General features: G+C 46.6%; 1 protein-coding gene across 9 annotated transcripts in view; it reads left to right on the top strand.

Annotated features, from left to right (window-relative positions):
* Positions 1-23,304, top strand: part of ADGRL3 (adhesion G protein-coupled receptor L3) — a 496,674-nt gene that overhangs the window by 245,422 nt on the left and 227,948 nt on the right. For all 9 annotated transcript variants that reach the window (XM_056849204.1, XM_056849205.1, XM_056849196.1 and 6 more), the window contains exon 5: positions 3,296-3,376. In XM_056849204.1, coding sequence (XP_056705182.1) covers positions 3,296-3,376 — 81 coding nt within the window. The remainder of the gene's footprint in view (positions 1-3,295; positions 3,377-23,304) is intronic.

The following is a 23,304-nucleotide window of genomic DNA, read 5'->3' on the forward strand; positions in this document are numbered from 1 at the left end:
CAAAAGCAACCGCAGGGCGGAGGATGAAATTATAGCAGATTACTCGCAGGCATTATTTTCCCGATGCATTATGAATGTATTATCCCCCTGAAGAGTTGTTTTCGGTGTATCGCTGATGCTGGCAGGGCGAGCAGGGGGGATACTCCTGAAAGTCATTATAAAGAAACCGAGCAGAAGCGGCAGCAGGTCTCCGCTCTTGCTGGTGGTTTGGGGGCGATGTGGGGGGGGGGGGCGAACCGCTCGCAGCAACAACAGCACGGTGTCGATGGGGAACGGTATTAATTACTTTCAATGCGCCTCGCAAGAGGGAGCAACTGCTTTTTTTTATTACCGCACAAATATTATTTGAAATGGGAAGGTTACTCTAACTGTTGTCATCATCTATGTATCATTAACTTTCCCCGTATAGAAGAGAGATTAACGGCCGTGTAAATCGTTATGGAAAACAGGTGAATGATAACTGCATATTTTTTAATATAAATAAGTTTCTGCATGCACCACTCTCTCTCTCTCTCTCTCTCTCTCTCTCCCCCGTTGAGGAAATTATGTATTCCTACCAAATAAGCATCTTTACAGCGGCGCTGAGCCTTCTTAGACAGCTTGCGTGCCGATGAAAATGACTACTTATTGCAGCAACTTCGACCATCTGTCACTGATCCAAAGGAGAACATTTTTTGTTGCGACTATAATACCTTTATTGGACTGTCATTAATAAGTCTCCTAGCGAACACATTTATGTTAAATGTAAATACAAAGCAGGAAGCTTAATTAGGAAGCAAATACGTGTGAATACAGCTGCTGTATGAGGTCAGAATTCAGCCTTTCCGTACTGAGGATCTGCAACCGTCGGATTGTTTAAGTTTCTTGAACGCTCGTGTCCACGTCGATCTCGCCTTCTCTGTTTTTCTCCTTGTCTCCCACCTTCTTTTGTTTCCTCCCTTCTCATGCTTTCACTCTCTGTCTCTTTAAAATGGTACAATGTACTGATCCCACAATGTACCTATGATCACTATCAGGACATTGTGGGACCATCTTGACCATTTTGGCTAATTTGGTCACGTTCTCTTTTGTATATATTGTACATAGTTGCTGTTCAGTACCTCTTGTGTGTTTAGTCATATCTTTGCATGTTGTCATATAGGTTAGTTAGTCATGTTCTATAGTATGATTCATTTTCTATAAACTGTGCATGTTTAAATATTGAGAGTGCTGTGATTTGTTTTGTTTTGAAGAACCTGGAGGTTGGCAACCCTAAGAAGGGACAGCCAATGGAAGCTGCCCTGATATCCTTGGGGGAAGGGTGAAATAAAATTGTACTAAGTGAATAAATGTTTAGCTCTCTCCCATGTCTCTTTAAACCAGGCAAACATATGAAAAAAATTATATTTAGGGATTGTGAAAGGGCAGAAGGTTAACCCAGTCATTTGTTATTACCTCTGTTGGTCAGTAGCCCAGTTCAGAACTGCTTGCGCATTTTTACTAAGATTTGTCAGGTCTTAAATATCTAGGGTTGCCAAGTGCCAGGCGGTGGTGGGCAAACCCCCGCCAATCCACCTGGCTGCCTGCCCACAAGCTGAGGGTCGGCGAGTAATATGCGCTCCTGCCCGCTGCGCCGAGTCACTTCAGGGTTACACCTGGAAGTGTCGCATCGCAACGGGCTTTTTACCACTCAAACTCCCAATTTGAGTGGTAAAAGGCCCCTTGTGATGCGGCGCTTCCGGGTGTAAACCAGAAGTGACGCAATCGCGTTGGTGCGGCCGCATGCGCGCGCGATCTTTCCCTCACCTCCGCCCCAAAAACCTCCCGCCGGAGTAGAGGGGGGACCTGGCAGCCCTATAGATATCGTACCGTCCTGAGACTGGGTGGAGGGAATTGGTGCAAGACAACGGGGACAGGTGGCATCATGATCCATAATGATATCTGTGCTGGCCTTTCAAATTGGGGGCAATTCACTGTTAGAACAGTGGGAACAACCTAATCGTGCCGGAGTTGTATAGCGGCTAGGGTGCCGGGGTAGGCTCTAGGACAGTGTTTCCTAATGTGTGGGTTGGGACCCAAACATGGGTCGCAAAAACTCTGAAAATGGGCTGCAAGACCAGCCCTCCCTAATGGCCTCCCCACCCCTTTCCATTGCTGTCTTTTATATTTTGGAAACCAAGATCTGACCCGGGAAACGGTATCTTCCATGTCATATATTAGTTGGTATTTCTTCTTCACTGCATATACATGTTGACAAAGTAAAAGGTGCCCTGGTGGTCACTTGAGTGAGTGAGAATCTTAGGGGGGATTAGAGGGACTAATGAAGAAGGAGGGGGCGGTCAGAGGCTGGAATGTAACTTCCGTACACTGTGTATGTGTATGTTGGAATCCACTTGCTTGGGGTTCATAGCGGGGGCAGCTGCGTCCTTTGTGCGATGCTGGTTGGTTTCTCGACAAATCTGGTTAGCCACTGCAGAAAATGGAATGCTGAACTAGATTGGGCGACAATGTAATAGTTCACCTAGGGCCCCCAAAAACCTTGGGTCATCCCTGGATAGGTCACCATACTAAGTAAATTTGGACTTGTGGGTCACCGTGCCAGAAAGGTTGGGAACTGCTAATCTAGAAGAAGAAGAAAAAAGAAGAAGAGTTGGTTCATCACCTTCATTTTCTCTCCCCACAACAGTCACCTTGTAAGGCAGGTGGGGCGGTGAGAGTTCTGAGAGAACTGTGACTAGCCCAAGGTCACCCAGCAGGCTTCATGTGGAGGAGTGGGGAATCCAACCCAGTTCTCCAGATTAGAGTCTGCCACTCATGAGGAGGAGCAGGGAATCAAACCCGGTTCTCCAGATTAGAGTCCGCTGCTCTTAACCACTACACCATGCTCTTACCCAGCTTCAAATCCCCATTCTGCTATGGAAGCTTGCTGGTGACTGCAGGCCGGTCACACACTCTCCGCGTAACCTACCTCACAGGGTAGGTTGTCGTGAGGTTAAAATGGAGAAGGGAGCACGGTGGATGCCGCTCAGGAGGAAGGGTGGGATAAAAATGTACTAGATAATTAATTTGAATTGAATTATGGCTATCGTAGAATCATGGAGTTGGAAGGGACCACCAGGGTCATCTAGTCCAACCCCCTGCCCAATGCAGGAAATTCACAACTACCTCCTCCCCACACTCCCAGTGACCCCCTACTCCATGCCCAGAAGATGGCAAAAAAACAACAACAACCCATACAATTATGTTCTTTTGTATGCTGAAATGAGATCCTTGTCAGATGAATGTTTGAAGTTCATGTATTGTTTTTTGTCCACAGGGCAAGCACACCACGGCCAGGTCTCCTACATTGCTCCTCCGATTCCTTTAGACTCTGATCTGGAGAGGCAGTCATTTAAGGGTGAGTTGTCAACTTAATCCATCCCCTCGGAGAACGTTCATGAACTAGCCACAGCGTGGTTACAGTGTATGGTCCCATGTCCTGTGCTGAATATTCTAAGACACATACGTTTTTTAGATCTGAAGCAGATTTGAAAGTGTTCGCCAACTTGGTCTCCTTTATTCAAGTGTTTGCCAACATTTCTTGTATGGTTTTTCGTCAAGGGTTGTACTGAATTTTTTTTTATCACGTCTGTGCTGTGTTGCTTGTGTTTCTAGCATCCTAGATTTTACAGCATTTCTAGCATCCTAGATGTTTTTCTAGCATCCTAGATTTGAAAGCGTTCGCCAACTTGGTCTCCTTCATTCAAGCGTTCGCCAACTTGGTCTCCTTCATTTCTTATATGGTTTCTCATAAAAGGTTTTTGTTTTTATCACGTCTGTGCTGTGTGGCTTGTGTTTCAAGCATCCCTGCCACGTCCTCTAGATCTAAGTAGGAGGCCGGGGTTTGGGAAGGGGAGGGGCTTCAATGCCATAGAGTCCAATTGACAAGGCAACCATTTTCTCCAGGGGAACTGATCTCTGTCAGCTGGAGATCAGTTGTAATAGCAGGAGATCCCCAGCTAGTACCTGGAGGTTGGTACAACAAAATCACCTGTACTGTAAGGAAGTTACAAAGTGAAAAACAGCACACAGCTCAATTCCAATAATTTCAAAATTTGTAATCAGTGTAGAGAAACAAAACAAGCAAGTGGAATAACATACAACAGATAGAAAACAAGCAAATTACATAGAGTAGAAAAAAACAGGAACTCCAAGAAATCTAGTTCCAATAATATTAAACCAAGTCTAAATAGATTTTCACAAGGTTGCTTGCAGAAAGGGGAGACTGTGCAAACCCCAGAGTTCAAACGATTGCGAGATGGTGGTAATAGGTTGTAAACAGGGGGGAGGACAACCCTCTGTTCTGCAGAAATAACAAGATGGAAAACGCCTTCCGGAATTACAACGTTTATCGCAGTTAATTTGCTTCTTCAGCCACCAACACTTTGTTAGGATTCAATCATCCTTACACAGCTCTATCCTTACACAGCTCTATCATCAAAACATTGCCAACCTCCAGATAGTAGCTGGAGATCTCATAGAGTTGGAAGGGACCACCAGGGTCATCTACTCCAACTGCCTGCACAATGCAGGAAATTCACAACTACTTCCTCCCCCACATCCCCAGTGACCCCTACTCCATGCCCAGAAGATGGCCAAGATGCCCTCCCTCTCATCATCTGCCTAAGGTCATAGAATCAGCATTGCTGACAGATGGCCATCTAGCTTCTGCTTAAAAACCTCCAGGGAAGGAGAGCTCACCACCTCCCGAGGAAGCCTGTTCCACTGAAGAACCGCTCTAAGTGTTAGAAAATTCTTCCTAATGTCTAGACGGAAACGGTTTTGATTTGATTTCAACCCGCTGGTTCTGGTCCAACCTTCTGGGGCAACAGAAAACAACTCGGCACCCTCCTCTATATGACAGCCCTTCAAGTTCTCCTGCTATTACAACTGATCTCCAGCCGATAGAGATCAGTTCACCTGGAGAAAATGGCCACTTGGGCCATTGGACTCCATGACACTGAAGTCCCTCCCCTTCCCAAACCCTGCCCTTTTCAGTCTCCGCCCCAGAAAACCTCCCACCTGTGGCGAAGAGGGACCCGGCCACCCTATTTGGCCCTGAGGCCTTGCTGTCTCCGGTGAAACTTCTCTGAATAAGCAGAGTGCAAATAAACGTGTTGCTTCTGCATATTACGAATAAATGATTACACTTGGAGGGATTCTGCTGCGAATATGTGCCACTTTTCGATGGCTGGATTTATTCGTAACCCTGGATTTTGTTGTGGGGGGGAGTTTATTTTTAAAGTTCACCAGTGCTGACATTAACCTAGATTATTTATGTCCGTGATGCATTTCCCCCTGTCCCTCTGTACACCGAGAGTAGCGCTGAGGAGTGTGTAAACTCTCCTAGTTTACTGGCGCATTAGTGTCACTATCCATTACGAGGTAATTGCCTCAGCCCACCGCTCTGTATGGAAACGCCGTAGCGGCCCTGTAAATCTCCAAACAGAGCCGGGCACTGAATCAGCGCCCACAATTAATGTTGGTTCTATTTCTGTACTCCCCATTAATTAAAAAGAAATATTTTTTAAAAAAATGTTAGCTGCACATACGAAGCACCATTAAACACTAGTTTAAACCTACTTTGAGGAGAGCAAACATTATTCCGTGGCCGATATTTTACGGGATTGTTTATGCTTATTTGTATGTGGATGAATTCCTCGGGCGATTGAGAGGGCTTTCTCTAGCAGCCAGGAAATTGCTTCTTCTGCTGGCTGTTTTGCTAGGTTGAGGCAGAGGGGAGACTGGGGCTTGTCGGCTTGTTCTTTGCAGTGTCAGGATGGTCACATTCTTCTTCTTTCCCTTCCCTTTGTTTCTTGAGAAAATAAGACCATAAGAAAGGCCATGCTGGATCGGATCAAGTCCAGCAGTCTGTTCACACAGTGGCCAACCAGGTACCTCTAGGAAGCCCACAAACAAGACGACTGCAGCAGCATTACCCTGCTTGTGTTCCACAGCACCTACTATAATTATATATACTATAATTATAATAAGAACATAAGAAAAGCCCTGCTGGATCAGACCAGGCCCATCAAGTCCAGCAGTCCATTCACACAGTGGCCAACCAGGTACATCTAGGAAGCCCACAAACCAGACGACTGCGACAGCATGGTCCTGCCTGCGTTCCAAAGCAGCTAACATAATGGGCATGCTCCTCTGATCCCGGAGAGAATAAGTATGCGTCATGACTACTATCCATTTTGACTAGTAGCCATGAATAGCCGTATCCTCCATGAACACGCCCACTCCCCTCTTAAAGCCTTCCACATTGGCAGCCATCACCAAATCCTGGGGCAGGGAGTTCCACAGTTTAACTATGCGCTGTGTGAAGAAATACTTCCTTTTATCTGTTTTGAATTTGTCACCCTCCAGCTTCAGCAGATGACCCTGCGTTCTACTTTTATGAGAGAGGGTGATGTGATGGCTGCCAACTTGGAAGGCTTTAAGAGGGGAGTGGACACGTTCATGGAGGAGAGGGCTATCTATGGCTACTAGTCAAAATGGATACTAGTCATGACTGTTCTCTCCAGGATCAGAGGAACAGGCCTATTAGATCAGGTGCTGGGGAACACAGGCAGGACGGTGCTGCTGTAGTTGTCTTGCTTGTGGGCTTCCTAGAGGCACCTGGTTGGCCACTGTGTGAACAGACTGCTGGACCTGATGGGCCTTGGTCTGATCCAGCAGGGCCTTTCTTGTGCTCTTATGTTCTTAAATTATGCCCTTCTGACGTAGAAGCTCAAGAAAACGGCAAGTGTCTCAAGGGTTTCTTTCCATTAACTAGTCCCAAATCTTATTATTATTGTTAAAGAACTTTTCATATGCAGAGTAATTAACAAATGTTTTATTAACATTTTTAAATTTTTCAGATACAGTTAGAAATGGAAATAAAATTCACATAACAGTAAGAAAATTGCCTTTGCGAGATTACTGCTGCGAGTTGTGTTAATTACTCATAACAAATGCATCGCCGTGCTTTTTTGACCAGCAGAGGAAGGGGGTGCAGTGGAAGGAAAGCGCTGTTGGGTTCTCGCCGATTTCCTTTCCTGCCACTTTGAATCCAAGCCAACGTTATTTCGATTGCGTTGCTCGGCCGAGCCTTTGACAGAAGTACCCAAAGTTACACAATATCATCTTTTCTTAGGGGCGCTTTTTAATTTATTAATTTCACCAGCTTCTTTAGCCATTCGCTCATTGGGGGTGTATATACCTTGTCCAATGTCCATTTAACAGCTGTCAAGATTTTTCCTGCAGAATTTATATTCCCAATTAATGGTTTTAATTTTCCAGTGCCATCCTTAGTATTCACAAACAATACAGCTTTTTTGCGGGGGGGGGGCGTTCGTGGAACAGCACAGCCAGTTCCGTCCTGCCTTCTCGTCCGGTAGATTTCCGAGGCAGCTTGTCGCATTGATTGCGCGCTGCAAACTCACAGCCGAATCAGGAGACACACGTGAAGAGACGTGCGAAAAACCTGATTGGCTTATCCGCAGATATGATTAGTGAATCCGAGAATTTGGAGGCTTTTACCGTAATAAAAAAAGTATTAAGGAGATTGATTATGCTAGCACGGTGACTCCTGTTCGTCACACTCGCTCATCTCTGTTTTTCGGTGTTCCTCCCCCGGGACGTTTGCTATCATATATTTATTTTTTGACAGTCCCGTGCCTTTTGAGAACCTTTTTTCCTTGCCAGATTAAATCTCAGTCTTTTATGGTTATGAAAGATAGCTATTTTAAGTTACCTTATTCATCAAGAAGCTGCTCGTGTCCCTATGATTCAATTGATTCTTGGGCGCGTTTGCTATCGGAATGTCCCTTTTATGAGATTCTTAGATTGTGTTACATTATTCCTCTCGTCTTATTCCTCATTATTCCTGGTCTTTCTGTGTCTGAGGTAGTACCCTTTTTATTGAGTGGCAGGGATCCTAAAATTGCACTGGCAGTTGTGGAATTTATTTCAGTCCTTATGTCCCTTAAGCACTAGGCTTAAGCAGTTCCACTGCTCAAGATCTAAGTATCAAGGAGCTTGTAAGAGATTTAAAAAAGGGATAGGAAAACCCTGAGCGTCACCCGAAGTCTGGGTGAACCAAAATGTCTTTAAATGGCATCAAAAAAAATCGACAGGGTAGACTGTGCAGAGAGCCGCAGTGGTGTGGTGGTTAAGAGTGGCTGACTCTAATGTGGAGAACTGGGAAGGGCAGCCATGAAGGAGCTAGAAAAGATTCTGAAGTGTAAGGATGTGTCATTGGCCACCAAGATCAGGTGAATTCATTCCATCGTATTCCCTGTTACTATGTATGGATGTGAAAGCTGGACAATGAAGAAAGCTGATAGGAAGAAAGTAGATTCCTTTGAAATGTGGTGTTGGAGGAGAGTGTTACGGATCCCGTGGACTGCCAAAAAAACAAATCAGTGGGTTCTAGATCAAATCAAGCCCAAACTGACCCTAGAAGCTAAAATGACTAAACTGAAGTATCCTACTTTGGTCACATTATGAGAAGACAAGAGTCACTGGAAAGGACAATCATGCTAGGAAAACTGAAGGCAGCAGGAAAAGAGGAAGACCCAGCACGAGATGGACTGACTCTATAAAGGAAGCCACGGCCCTCAATTTGCAAGTTCTGAGCAAGACGTTTTGGAGGACATTGATTCATAGGATCGCCATGAGTTGGAAGAGACTTGACGGCACTTAGCACACACACTGGTCCCTGAGTCCCTTGCTCCACTCCTCCCCTCTGCCTGTGAGGTACAGGTCCGGCCCGTCCTCCTCAGCCACCCTGCATGCTATGGGGCTGTATTTCTCTGGACATATGCTGGGCACAATTAGAACTCATGTGAGAACTCAGTGACAGGAACTCTGGGGAAAGGGCCCTTTGCCAAGCAGCCCGGTCTGATAACAAACTGAGGAAGAGTATACTGCTAACTCTTGATCTTCTCAGAATACTTACAGGCCTTGTGCTTGAGGAGGAGGAAGAAGAAGAAGAGGAGGAGTTGGTTTTTATATGCCGACATTCTCTACCACTTAAGGAAGAATCCAAGCAGCTTAAAATTACCTTCCCTTCCCCTCCCCACAACAGACACCCTGTGAGGTGGATGGGGCTGAGAGAGTGTGACTAGCCCAAGGTCACTCAGCTGGCTTCATGTATAGGAGCAGCGAAACAAATCCAGTTCACCAGATTAGCCTCCGCCACTCATGTGGAGGAGTGGGGAATCAAACCCAGTTCTCCAGATCAGAGTCCACCCCTCCAAACCACCGCTCCAAGCCACCGCTCTTAACCACTACACCACGCTGCCCTTAACCACTACACGAGGCAAAAAAGGGGGCTCAGTGCTGTAGTGGGGTTGGCAGAAAAAACAGCACTCAAATAACGATATTAAATATATGCACATGTAATTACAAAATACTGAATATATCCAATACCAGCAAGACACTCAAGAAACAAAACAATGTGAAGTACAAACACCTACGACAAATACAACGGGGAAAGACACTGCGGTGAAAACCGTACTTCGGACCAGTGGTAATATATACAATGTATCCAGTCAGTTAACAACTTTCAACAATCAATAAGCAACTTCTCGACAGTCATATATATAGCGCAAAATGCTGCTGTACTGTGGACTGTTGTGCAAAATGAATCAGAAAAGTCTCCAGGTTCGAAGACAGAAGAATTCCAGTACGTGTTGCCTAGATCGTTTTGGACACGTTTCATGGTGGGCTTCTTCTGCCTAACCATACGGTTATACTAAAAATGTAAAGTTTATCTATAAGGCTGGTCCTTTTATAATTAATGTTCATTGTTCATATGATTATGCACACCTGAAGAAGCCTAAGGAAGTCCAGGCCACCCACTGTGGATACGAGTACAGTGGACCCCCCTCCCCACAGGTAAACTAGGAAGGAGGGGCGCATGCCTTAAAAAGCAACAGCTACGGATATCTCTCTCGTGTCCCTGCCCCTCCTTAACAACCCTTCCTCCCTCAATAGTTGCCTTCACTGTCTCCCACAGTTGGGCTCAGGGTGAACCCACACAGTGCCGAGAAGGGCAAAGGCTGAGAGTTATGCCAGCATAATAATACTGTGGAACAGCCACAAGGTTGGTGTGACTTTTGACCGTAACATGCTGCAAGCAGGGTGAGCACGCACAGATGAAGGCGCATGAGCACATGAACACATGAAGCTGCCTTCTACTGGGTCAGACCCTTTGTCCATCAAAGTCAGTATTGTCTACTCAGCCCGGCAGCGGTTCTCCAGGGTCTCAGGCAGGGGTCTTTCACATCGCCTACTTGCCTAGTCCCTTTAACTGGAGATGCCGGGGATTGAACCTGGGACCTTCCGCATGCCGAGCAGATGCTCTACCTCTGAGACCAGCGGCATCAAATTCTGGGTGAGTACCAGCCAGCCTTCTATTCCAACTGTCGCTGCAGCTGTCCAAATGCTTGTGTCCCCTTTTGGTTTGTAGGATTAGACCCCAGCGTGGGTGTAGTGGTTAAGAGCGGAGGACTCTAATCTGGAGAACCAGGCTGGATTCCCCACTCCTACACATGAAGCCTGCTGGGTGACCTTGGGCTGGTCTCTCAGAACTCTCTCAGCCCTGTCCAACCTCACAAGGTGTCCGCTGCGGGGAGAGGAGGGGGAAGGTGATTGTAAGCCGCTTTGGGACTCCTGAAAGGCACAGAAAAGGGGGGGGTCTAAAAACCAACTCTTTTTCTTCTTCTTGACCCAGGAAGCCACACCTGTCATGCATGTTATTCTGCTGTTTGCCAATAGAGCTTTTAATGGAATGCTAGAACGAGGGAGTTGGCAGCCCCATCCATCTTGCTTGCTTTTAGCACTCCATTCCTGGGGCTGTTCGATAAACAATTGGATTCCCCCCCCACACACACACACACACACAGCTGTGCTTCTCTTTTCATGAGTTTGACAGAGAGGGATCTGTCCCATCCCTCTTCTTGTTACTCTCCTCAGCTGACGTTAGGAGACTCATTGGGGCCTCCGCTGTCCTCCACGGTTTAGAGCAGTGGTTCCCAAAATGTTCGGGCCACCCCCCCCTTGGTTCCACCAACTCAACTCCAGCGCCCCCTACCCCAGCCTATAAAAAGCATTATTCAAAATAGGGGTTTGCGTGACTCATTAAAGAAGATGATTACAATAAAATTTCAAAACAGTAACAACTAATTGCACGTCTATTCAAAATCAAATTAAAACTTTTTTAGTTGAAATTTATTCAACAAAACTGATGATTCATAGAGTGGTACCAGCTCTTCAAAGTCTGGAAAAGAATTCCAATAATTTCCACCAAATTTGCCAGCATGGTGCCATAGCTTGATCTATTTTAAATTAGTGAACAACACAGTTGAAGGGGCCCACCTCTATTCCCCCCTGCTGCCCTCTTGCCTCTTAGTGCCCCCCTAGGTAATCCCACTGCCCCCCAGGTGGTGGTCCTGCCCACTTAGGGAACCACTGGTTTAGAGAGTCAGGCTCCATCACTAAGGAGGAGGAGGAGGAAGAAGGAGGAGGAGGAGGAGGAGGAGGAGTTGGTTTTTATATGCCGACCTTCTCTACCATTTAAGGAAGAGTCAAACCGGCTGATGATCACCTTTCCTTCCCCTCCCCACAACCGACACCCTGTGAGGTAGGTAGAGCTGAGAGAGCTCTAAGAGAGCTGTGACTAGCCCAAGGTCACCCAGCTGGCTTCATGTGAAGGAGCAGAGAAACAAATCCAGTTCACCAGATTAGCGTCCGCCGCTCATGGGGAGGAGTGGGGGAATCAAACCCGGTTCTCCAGATCAGAGCCCACCGCTCCAAACCACCGCTCTTAACCACCACACCATGCTGGCTCTCCACCAGCAAAACGATTGGCTGTTTGAGGCAGCCAATCAGCACAAGCAGCCCCTCTCCTGGGATTGGTTCTGACCTTGCAGACTTCAGACGCAGCTATGTACAGGACTCCTATCGGGCCTCTCTGCTAGGTAGTCACCTGCAATGCATCTCCCCTGACACCTGAGGCTTGCTAAGCCTGCCCTTTTGACTTCAGTCTTTCAGCCCTTGTATTGATTGAATTCTTTGACATAAAATTTTTCTCTTCCGCTTCTTCTTCTCCCAAAGCGGCTTGCCGTAGAAAGCCTCAGTAAGAACAATAAAAGCAAAACAAGAATAAAATATAATCCACACAGTCAGGCTGAAAATACAGACGTCTCCCTTGCCTCCCTGGTAAAAAACATTCATGCTTAGAGAGAGCCGGTGTGCTGTAGTGGTTAAGAGAGGTGGACTCTAATCTGAAAAACCGGGTTTGATTCCCCCACTCCTCCACATGAGCGGCAGACGCTAATCTGGTGAACTGGGTTGGTTTCCCCACTCCTACACAGGAAGCCTGCTGGGTGACCTTGCGCTGGTCACAGTTCTCTTTGAACTCTGTCAGCCTCACCTACCTCATAAGGTGTCTGTTGTGGGGACGGGAAGAGAAGGAGATTGTAAGCCGCTTTGAGACTCCTTTCAGTAGAGAAAAGTGGGGTATAAAAACCAACACTACTACTTGTTTGCATCATCAGCTTGTTTGTTTGATAGATTTTTTTTGTATAATCGCATACAGATCCAGTGTGGTGTAGTGGTTAAGAGCGGTGGTTTGGAGTGGTGGACTCTAATCTGGAGAACCGGGTTTGAATCCCCACTCTTCTACATGAGCGGCGGACGCTAATCTGATGAACCGGGTTGGTTTCCCCACTCCTACACATGAAGCCATCTGGTTGACCTTGGGCCAGTCACAGCTCTCTTAGAGCTCTCTCAGCCCCACCTACCTCACAGTGTGTCTGTTGTGGGGAGGGAAAAGGAAGGTGATTGTCAGCCAGTTTAAGTTTCTTCTTTAAGTGGTAGAGAAAGTCGGCATATAAAAACCAACTCTTCTTCTTCTTCTTCTTCTTCTTCTTCTTCTTCTTCTCATAAACAGAACTACTGGGTGATAAGGAATCTTCCACTGTTATGGAATTGCTTCGTGCATCTACATCCTGTTGTTTCATCTTGGGTACTTTACCCTTATTCAAGACATGTCTAATAATGTTTGGATCCACTGATAGATAAGGACTGGTATAATACTGTGTACAAATTCACTCAACATAGTTTCACTGGAGGTAGATATATTACTATCATTGTTCCTGAAAGGTGGAATAACTCTTATTCTGCTTGTTTTTCAATTGATTTGCTGGTAAATGGACTACTTTATTGCTTCTTTCGAACCTTCTTTGATTCAAAAAATGAAGCGTTTTCTCAACTCCATGGATAAGGCGCCGCTTGGAAAATCCTGTGTATCTCTATTTTGCTGCATAAGTTTTATGTCCATAGGTATCTAGTTCACTTTGGATCACCTCTGTTTTCTGTTCCTTTGCTAACCTAAAATCTGAACCTCCAATTCTTTTTTCCTTTGTTTAAATAAGATACTGCACTATACATTTACCCCTAATAATATTGCTCTTGCATTCCATACACAGCTGTATGTAATTCCTTCACAATGTCTGTATTTTGCAAAAGGTGCTACACCTTGGATGTCTGCCCATCTGAAATCTGTTATTGAAAATCATGGTGGGACATACTGTTACAATAATTGGCTTCTCAATGTAGTGTGTGTGTGTGTGTGTGTGTGAAGTGCTGTCAAATTACTTCCAACATTTGGTGACTCTATGAATCAATGTCCTCCAAAATGTCCTATCTTTGACATCCTTTCTCAGGTCTTGCAGACTGAGGGCCATGACTTCCTTTTTTGAATCAATCTATCTCATGTTGGGTCTTCCTCTTTTCCTGCTGCCTTCCACTTTTCATAGCATGGTTGTCTTTTCCAGTGACGCTTGTCTTCTCATAATGTGACCAAAGTATGATAGCCTAAGTTTAGTCATTTGAGCTTCTAGGGTCAGTTGGGGCTGAGAGAGCTCTAAGGGAGCTGCGACTAGCCCAAGGTCACCCAGCTGGCTTCATGTGTAGGAGTGGGGAAACCAACCTGGTTCACCAGATTAGCCTCCGCCGCTCATGTGGAGGAGTGGGGAATCAAACCACCGCTCTTAACCACACTTGGCAATGCAGAATTCACAGGTAGAGTCAAACTGGAGACTGGAAACCCAGGAGAAATGGATGCCACGTTCAAACGGACTTCCCTGTCTCTGGCCTGATGTGGCAACCCCTTTCTGCTCTTGGAACCGGGCCGCCGTCCACAAATTTGTTTGGATACACTTTTCCTTCTGAAATAATGTTAGGGCAAGAAGCCACTGGAAACGAGCAGATGGGGAGAGCCTAAGACAAGCTGTTAAATTAATAAACATGTGCAGTCCTTAATAAGGGGCCCCCAGTTTGGCACTCTCGCCAGACGATTTGAGTGGTCCATCATCCCTGCACCTGGCGCATGGACGCTGCGCAAATGCAGGCGATTAGAACTTCATTATGTCAAATACGATCGTCGGTAATGACATGTCAAACCGTTAATTTATACTCCCCCTACCCTGAAAACAAATGGACAAGACAGAGGGCTCGTTCATGGGGAAATGCTTTTGTCGTCCGCTTCTTATGCTTCCGCGGAGTAAATAATACAATTTTGTCACTGGTAGAAAAATGCTGAATGTCTCTTGCCGTGAAAACCCTACAGGGTGACCCTAAGTCAGCTGCGACATGACCGGGGGGGGGGGGAGGATTCTTTACATAGGGCACAAATCATAAGTGATCCATAGGGCTGCCAACCTCCATGTACTAGCTGGAGATCTCCTGCTGTTACAACTGATCTCCAGTCGATAGAGATCAGTTCCCCCAGAGAGAATGGCCGCTTAGACCATTGGGCTCTATGGCATTGAAGCCCTACCCCTCCTCAGGCTCCTCCGCTGGTGGCGAAGAGGGACCTGGCAGCCCTAATGATCCAGTTGGTTACAAAATGCTCGTTTTGCATTTTCATAAACCATTCAGACATGTATGTGAAAACAATAAAACCATATGAATCGATACAAACACTTAACAGCTGGTAACAACCGTTCAAACTTGCCAGAAACCCAAATCAAGCAGGATCATTACCATTATTTTAAATGCAGTTGTCAATATTTATTTATTTATTTATTTATTTATCAGTTTCCTCGAGATGTACTGCAAGGCCTTTCCAAAAAAAGACGGATAGAATTCTGTTGTAGTTGGTTTGGCTTAAAATGGGAGATATGTTTCTGTGAAGACCACTGCTTAAATAACAAGAGATAAGCCGCTATTAACGATTTGGTTGACGCTGCTGTCTTTTTGATAATTAGTATTTTATTTCTCAGCCTCTGTTTTCAGATGCCTCCTGGTAAACGTGGCGGACACGATTAGCTATGGTGTTAGCATCTGAGAAGGACGGTCTTGGCTGTTATCCATTTAAAAGTGGTGCTGATTTATCTGAGTGGGAATCAAAATCCCTCTTTATAGCAATTGGAGGGCCAATTCTGCAGTCCTTGCCAGATATAAAATAGCACCGGCTCCTGGGAGTAACCCCAGCGCTTCTCCTAATTGTCAATCAGGAAGGGAAGGCAGAGCTACAGATGCCAGTTCTTGGGGTTTTACAACGAGTTTTATCATTCTTAAAAGCTCTGGCGGCTGAAATATGAGGCTCCCGGCTTCATCAGGATTGCGGTGAAATGTCTGGAGTTCTGTCCTCGGCGTTTCCTTAGAGGCTTGCAAAGCCCGAAGATGAATCAAAGGAATACCTAATTAATCAGAGGCTCGAGCTGCCGAATCACTAAATCAAAAGGATGAAGCGAGACTGATTGGCGAATACAGTGGTGCGGCTTGTGGCTCTGGATTGCTTGTAAAATCCCCCCCCCCTCAAAAAAAATCTGGCCTGCCTGAGGAGAACACCTCCAGCGCCAGACAAATCAACCTGTAAGTTCCCAGGTGCTCTTTCGGAACACTTTAGGGTGCTTTCACACATCCTGAATAATGCACTTTCAATCCACTTTCAGTGCACTTTAACAAGCGTTTGCAAGGGGGTTTTGCCGTTTCGCACAGTAAAATCCAGCTGCAAAGTGCGCTGAAAGTGCATTGAAAGTGCATTATTCAGGATGCATGAAAGCGCCCTCGGATTCCCAAAAGGAAACCTGTAAGCTTCTCTTCCTCTCGGCCTTTGCACTTCTAACTTCAGTGTGCATTACCTATCACAGATAGCCCAACGGATAGGCCATTTATGCTTGGTAATTAGCAGCGTGTTCCAGGCTGAAGTGCCCCGCATATATATATTTTTTAGTTCTTCACGCTGAACCGTCATTCCAGATGTCACTGTGAAGCCGGCGCATACCTGCTTCGCATTTCTTAAGAGCCCCTTTAACACGACCTTTAGTATTTGCTCCGCCCCCCGCATTGAAGCATTCACTGAAGGAAGCATGCAGAATCCCAGCCGCGGCTTAGCTATGCAAACAACTATTGCTAATGGCTATGCAAATGAAGGACCGAAGGAGCAGGTGTGTGGGGGTGGTGGAATTTGTTTGACTTTCTCCTCTTGCATCGGGACCGTGAATAGTCATTTTAAAGGTCGGATTTACAAAATCAGCATTGAGCGAGAAGCAGAATCAACCTCCTCTGACCCAGGGGAACTCATCTCTGTAGTCTGGAGATCAGCTGTAATTCCAAAAGATTTCCAGGCTCCACCTGGAGGTTGGCAGCTGGTACAACACACTATAGCATGTGGGGGGCGTGTTCCCGGTCCCAGCTAACATGTAGATCAGGCAGAGATCTATGGGTTTTCCATGTCAAACTGGAAATCATGGCAGGGAGGTCCCTGTAGTGTTTTGGTCTTTATACTTGTTAGCACACTCGGCCTTCAAACTCTGCCCCAAATCTTAAACCAGTGTTGGTGACAACCAAATCCGTAGCTGTTAGGGTTGCCAGCTCCAGGTTGGGAAATAACTGGAGATTTTGGGGGGTGGAGCCTGAGGAGGGTGGGGTTTGGAGAGGGAAGGGGCTTCAATGCCACAGAATCCAATTGCCAAAGTGGCCATTTTCTTGAGGTGACCTGATCTCTATCGGCTGGAGATCAGTTCTAATAGCAGGAGATCTCCAGCTAGTACCTGGAGGTTGGCAACCCTACTAGGCACGAACATCAGCACCTGCTCACAAGGATCTACACATCTCCTTCCCTTCCACTCCCCACAACGGACACCCTGTGAGGTAGGTGGGGCTGAGAGAGCTCTTAACAGAAATGTAACTTGCCCAAGGTCACCCAGCTGTCTTTGTGTGTAGGAGCGGGGGAACAAATCCAGTTCACCAGATTAGCCTCCGCCGCTCATGTGGAGGAGTGGGGAATCAAACCCGATTCTCCAGATCAGAGTCCACCACTCCAAACCACCGCTCTTAACCACTACACCACTCTGGCATTTGTGCAACTCTTATGTGCAGCTGCCTCCTCGCAACCTGGTTTGCAAATGCATTTTTATGAGGTGGACGGGTTTCTCTACATATATATATACATATATATAACAAAAAGCAGTTTCTCTATGTATGTATATATACATGCATATATACATATGTATAACAAAAAGCGGTTCAAAGTGCAAACGGGCTTGGCGTATGCCGTGCTCATTTGTTTTGTGCTGATTCAACTGTTTTCTTATATTACTCTTTTAATTGATGTGGCAGGGCGCTGAGAACATTAATGCGCGCGCGGCTGCTTGGAAAGCAGGTGGTAATTAACTCTGTCTTGTCCAATCAGGGCGAGAAGTAAAATCTGTAATTCAATAACGGTGAGCAGGAACAGTCGAACGCTACGCCCGATTCATGTAAAATCAGAAGGATTGCAACCCAGATGAAATGGAGCAGATTTCCCCCAGTGCTGGGCACCGAACACCACAGGATTCCGAGAAGCACTGTTGGTCTACATCCCCCCCTTTCTATCTTTTTGGCAGGAATTATAATGAAATAAAACAGGGCCTGGTTATTTCTAATGTGATATCTTAGTCATTGTCTGGCTTAATTCTGGACTCACTCAGGGCTAAATCAGATGCGACGGGGAAGCTGCCTTTGTTCATTTACCTGTCCTGTTCACATCTCTCTAGCGCGTCTTCATTCGATCTTCCAAAGAGCTCAGGGGGGCATAGGTGGCTCTCCCTTTGCCATTTGGTCTTCACAACAACCCTGTGAGGTGGGTGACGACGAGAGTGAATGACTGGCCACGCTTGGTGTGAGAGCCCGGGTGGTGTAGTGGTTAAGAGTGGCGGACTCTAATCTGGAGAGCTGGGTTTGATTCCCCACTCCTCCACGTGAGCTGCAGACTCTAATCTGGAGGCCCAGGTTGGTTTCCCCGCTCCGCCACATGAAGCCTGCTATGTGACCTTGGGCTAGTTCTCTCTGAACTCTCTCAGCCCCACCTGCCTCACAAGATGTCTGTTGTGGGGAGGGGAAAGGAAGATGATTGCAAGACGCTTTGAGACTCCTTAAAGATTGAGAAAAGCGGGGTATAAAAACCAACTCTTCTTCTTCTTCATGGCAGAATGGCGATTCCCTTTGGATGAGAACTCTAATAAGGAACATGCTGCAAAACAATGCCCATGTTAGTGGGTCACCTTAACTTTGTCCCCAAGCAAGGGATCAAGACAGCAGGGATCCACCAGTAGGGTTACCAATCTCCAAGAGGGACCTGGAGATCTCCTGGAGTTACAACCCTCTAATCAAGTGGAATTTGCTTCCATTTGCCTGCCTCACCTTTCTTTGGTTCCTACCTATATTTGATGCCGTCAGCTGAAGCCCACATAGTTGTCAACCTCAGTCTTCCCCCCACCACTGTGCAGGGTTGTCAACTCCAGGACGGGGAAATTCCTGGAGATTTGGGGGAAGGGAGGGACCACAGTGCAGTATAATACCATAGAGTCCACCCTCCAAAGCTGCCATTTTCTCCAAGACAACTCGTCTCTGTTTGGAGATCAGTTGTAATTCCAGGAGAAGAAGAAGAAGAAGAAGAAGAAGAAGAAGAAGAAGAAGAAGAAGAAGAAGAAGAAGAAGAGGAGGAGGAGGAGGAGGAGGAGGAGGAGGAGGAGGAGGAGTTTGTTTTTATATGCCAACTTTCTCTACCACTTAGGGAGACTCAAACTGGCTTACAATCACCTTCCCTTCCCCTCCCCACAACAGACACCCTGTGAGGTAGGTGGGGCTGAGAGAGCTGTGACTAGCCCAAGGTCACCCAGCTGGCTTCGTGTGTAGGAGTGGGAAAAGAAATCCAGTTCTCCGCCGCTCATGTGGAGGAGTGGGGAATCAAACCTGGTTCTCCAGATCAGAATCCAACGCTCCAAACCACAGCTCTTAACCACTACACCACGCTGGCTCTCTCGGAGCAGAACTGTCTCGTGAATTTGATGGGGGGGGAGTATTTGCCCCAGTGACCCCCATGCCCATCGGTGCATAGTTCTCTGGTCCAACAAAAAACCGGCTCAGATACATAACAAACCTCTGGCGAGTGCCTTTTGTTCACCGCTGGCTCGTTGGGTGGATTAATCTTTTGTTCTTCGCTGGATTAATAAAAAGAATTAGCTGATAATTAAATAGGAGCTGGGGGTTGCTTGTGCCTTTTTAAAGCTTAAAAAAAAAAAAAAAGTATTCCAAGCCTGTGTCATATAAAGCACAAAAGATTTTCGCGTCCGACGTTGGAGAGCGTGCCATTTTCATAAACTTCTCCCCAAGGAGCTCCAGCTAATTAAACAAATGATTGCAAAATACCCACAATATCGGCCCTGTCAGCTTACGCTCGGGGCATCTAAACTAAGCTGCAATTATCTATTCAAACACAGTGTGCCGAAACGTCGGCAGAAGCCGCTGTCACTTTGTGGATAAGAAAGATAAGAGCGGAACTTCGGTGGCGGGAAGGCGCTTTTTCCAAAGGAGAGGCGATGTGGCTTTTTCATTGTTGTTGTTGTGCGGAGTATGTGGGGGACCTGGGAACAATCTGAGCTAAGTGGCCCGCGTCCCAGCCTACCAGCTGCGGTTTTGCCAGCACTGTGCCACCCCCCAAGGCAAAACCAGCTCCTGGTTGCCCGTGCCCCCCTACCTGAAACTTTCCCAGTAACTGAAAGGACCCGATTACCTGCACTTCGGAAATCTTTGTCAACCTCTGGATGCCAGAGCCGGGAGGTGACACCAGGGGAGAGCTTCGGCCTCTCTGCCCTGTTATTTGCCCTCCAGAGTAACCAGTTGGCCATGTGGCTCAGTGGTAGAGCATCTGCTTGGCAGGCAGAAGGTCCCAGGTTCAATCCCCGGCATCTCCAGTTAAAGGGACCAGGCAAGGAGGCGATGTGAAAGACCTCTGCCTGAGACCCTGGAGAGCTGCTGCCAGTCTGAGTAGACAATACTGACTTTGATGGACCAAGGGTCTGATTCAGTATAAGGCAACTTCATATGTTCATGTGTGAGATAGTATTCTAGACTAGATGGTCCAGCTCAGCAGAACTCTTCCTCTGTACTTGAGTGTGATTACCTGCAGTTTTAAGTGGTACAGCCTGATTGTGCTTTGGCTCAGATAGAATGGCAAAGCCAGTGTATCTACCTTTTGTGGTCAAAAGCGCCATCAAGTCGCAGCCTACTTCTGGTGACCCCAGAGTGTTTTCAAGGCAAGAGACAAGCAGAGGTGGTTTGCCGTTGCCTGCTCCCGTGTAGCAACACTGGGCTTCCTTGTTGGTTGCCCATCCAAGTACTAACCAGGGCCAGCTCCGCTTAGCTTCTGAGCTAGGGTTGCCAACCTCCAGGTATAATGTTATAGACCTCTAGCATGTCTCCCCTTAACCGCCTTCTTGGAGGTTGAAGGTTGGCACCCCTACCTTTGGCACATGAACAAGTCTACTATGGGACACAAAATGTGCTTATACCCAACTAGTGTTGCCAACCTACAGGTACTAGCTGGAGATCTCCTGCTTGTAACAACTGATCTCCAGTCGACAGAGATCAATTCACCTAGAGAAAATGGCCGCTTTGGCAAACGGACTCTATGGCATTGAAGCCCCTCCCCAAACCCCGCCCTCCTCAAGCTCCGCCCCAAACACCTCCCGTCAGCAGCGAAGAGGGACCTGGCAACTGTATTCTGAGCTCTGATGGGAGAGGGCTAGCTAGCCTAAGCTATCCAGGTCAGAGCATGTTCTTTCTTTAGGGGAAGGTAAAGGCAGACTTTACTATCGATCAGAAAGTCCCCCGCAATCCCCCCCCAATAACACTCAGTAATATCTTTCTGTGTGACAGCACGGTTCGCCCACCCAGCATCCCCGAGAAGATATTTTCCTAATCCTCTTTCCGAAGCGACACCTGCCTGCTATCCAATCTACATCTCTTTTATTTCAGACAAAGGCAAAAACCGGAGAAAAAAATCCGTCACAATTCCAATAAGACCATGATTGAAGCACAGCTTTAAAACACTTCATAAAATGCCCTTCTGTGATTTCATCAGGTTAGGTTTTAATACCGAAAGGGGGTTTTTTTTCTCCCCTTTTTGCCTCTTCCTTCTTGGAAGGCTATTCCAGAATTATACTTTTATAGTGGCGAGAAAATGTTCTTCTGATCTCAGCCTACATTTGTTAATGGAAACTTGAACCTGCAATCTCCTTTAACTGAAGCAACTCCGACCTCCTCTGACCCTTTTAATAATATCCGGAGAGCTCAGTCAATCAGACAGGCTTTCTTTTTCTTAGATTTCCTGTTTCTGAAGTCATTCTTAATGCTCAGTCCTGCACCTCTTCCATCTGCAATCATTCCTTCTTGAACAATGGCGTCTGAAATTCAACACGGTATTCAGAATGCCTTTGGGGCATATGGGTAATGAATTCAGTTTTATTTTTAAAAAGAGGAGTTGGTTTTTATATGCTGACTTTCTCTACCACTTAAGGGAGACTCAAACCGGCTGACAATCTCCTTCCCTTCCCCACCCACAACAGACACCCTGTGAGTTAGGTGGGGCTGAGAGAGTGTGATTAGCCCAAGGTCACCCAGCTGGCTTCTTGTGTAGGAGTGGGGAAACAAATCCAGTTCTCCAGATCAACCTACGCGGCTCATGTGGAGGACTGGGGAATCGAACCCGGTTCTCCAGATCTGAGTCCACCGCTCCAAAACACTGCTCTTAACCACTAGATTGCACTTCTCCCGCTGATCTTTTATTTTATTTTGCCACTGCAAAAATGTGAGCCCCACTTACCATTGCTATTAATGGACCTGGTTTCGATCACCCGGAATTGGTCTCTCTGTTTTTCCCCCCAAATGAGCACAGCGCTAGATACACCTGGGCAGATTCAAATTTGCTTAAAGGAAAGGTCAAAGGTTACAGGCACTTCCACTTAAGCCAGTGGTTCCCAAACTTTTCGGACCGCCGCCCCCTCGGTTCCACCAACTCAACCCCAGCGCCCCCTACCCTATCCTATAAAAAGCATGATTCAAAATAGGGGTTTGCATGACTCACTAAAGAAGATGATAACAATAAAATTTCAAAGCATTAACAATTAATTGCACACCTATTCAAAATCAAATTAAAACTTTTTAGTTGAAATTTATTCAACGAAACTGATGAACTTGATGCAGCTCTTCAACGTCTGGGGGGGGGGTTCCGATAGTTTCCACCAAATTTGCCAGCATGGTGCCTCAGCTTGGACTGTTGTAAATTAGTGAACAACACAGTTGAAGGGGCCCCACCTCTAGCGCCCCCCTCCTGCCCCCTTGCCTCATAGCGCCCCCCCCCCTAGGTAATCCCACTGCCTCCCAGGGGGTGGTACTGCCCACTTTGGGAACCACTGGCTTAAGCCATCACAACTTGGACCAAGAACAGGAGGGGCTAGGAGATAGTTCTGGAGGGCCTGGAAATCTACAGATGTGTCATTAATCATAATCATTAATAATAATATTCTGTTACAGATAGGGTGCGGTCCCTCTTCGCCATCAGAGGGAGGCTTTTGGGGTGCAGCCAGAGGAGGATGGGGTTTGGGGAAGGGAGGGACTTCGATGCCATAGAGTCCAATTGCCAAAGCGGTCATTTTCTCCAGGTGAACTGATCTCTATCAGCTGGAGATCAGTTGTAATAGCAGGAGATCTCCAGCTAGTACCTGGAGTTTAAGCAATCCAATTAACAACCTGTGTGATTTAAATGTGATACTGGCAGGACAGAAGGGCTCCGACATGTGACTTTGTATACACCCAAGTATTTAGTTTGAAGAGTAGCCCTCAGCTGCTATGAGCGCAACATTAGCATACCAGAGAGCTGCACTCAGGGCATGATGCACCTCAGTAGATTTGGCATGTTTTATTTAGGATTCAGTGTGCCAGGTCCCGATCTCTTTAATG

This window comes from Euleptes europaea, chromosome 4 (genome assembly GCF_029931775.1).
Source record: "Euleptes europaea isolate rEulEur1 chromosome 4, rEulEur1.hap1, whole genome shotgun sequence".
NCBI classification, from domain to species: domain Eukaryota; kingdom Metazoa; phylum Chordata; class Lepidosauria; order Squamata; family Sphaerodactylidae; genus Euleptes; species Euleptes europaea.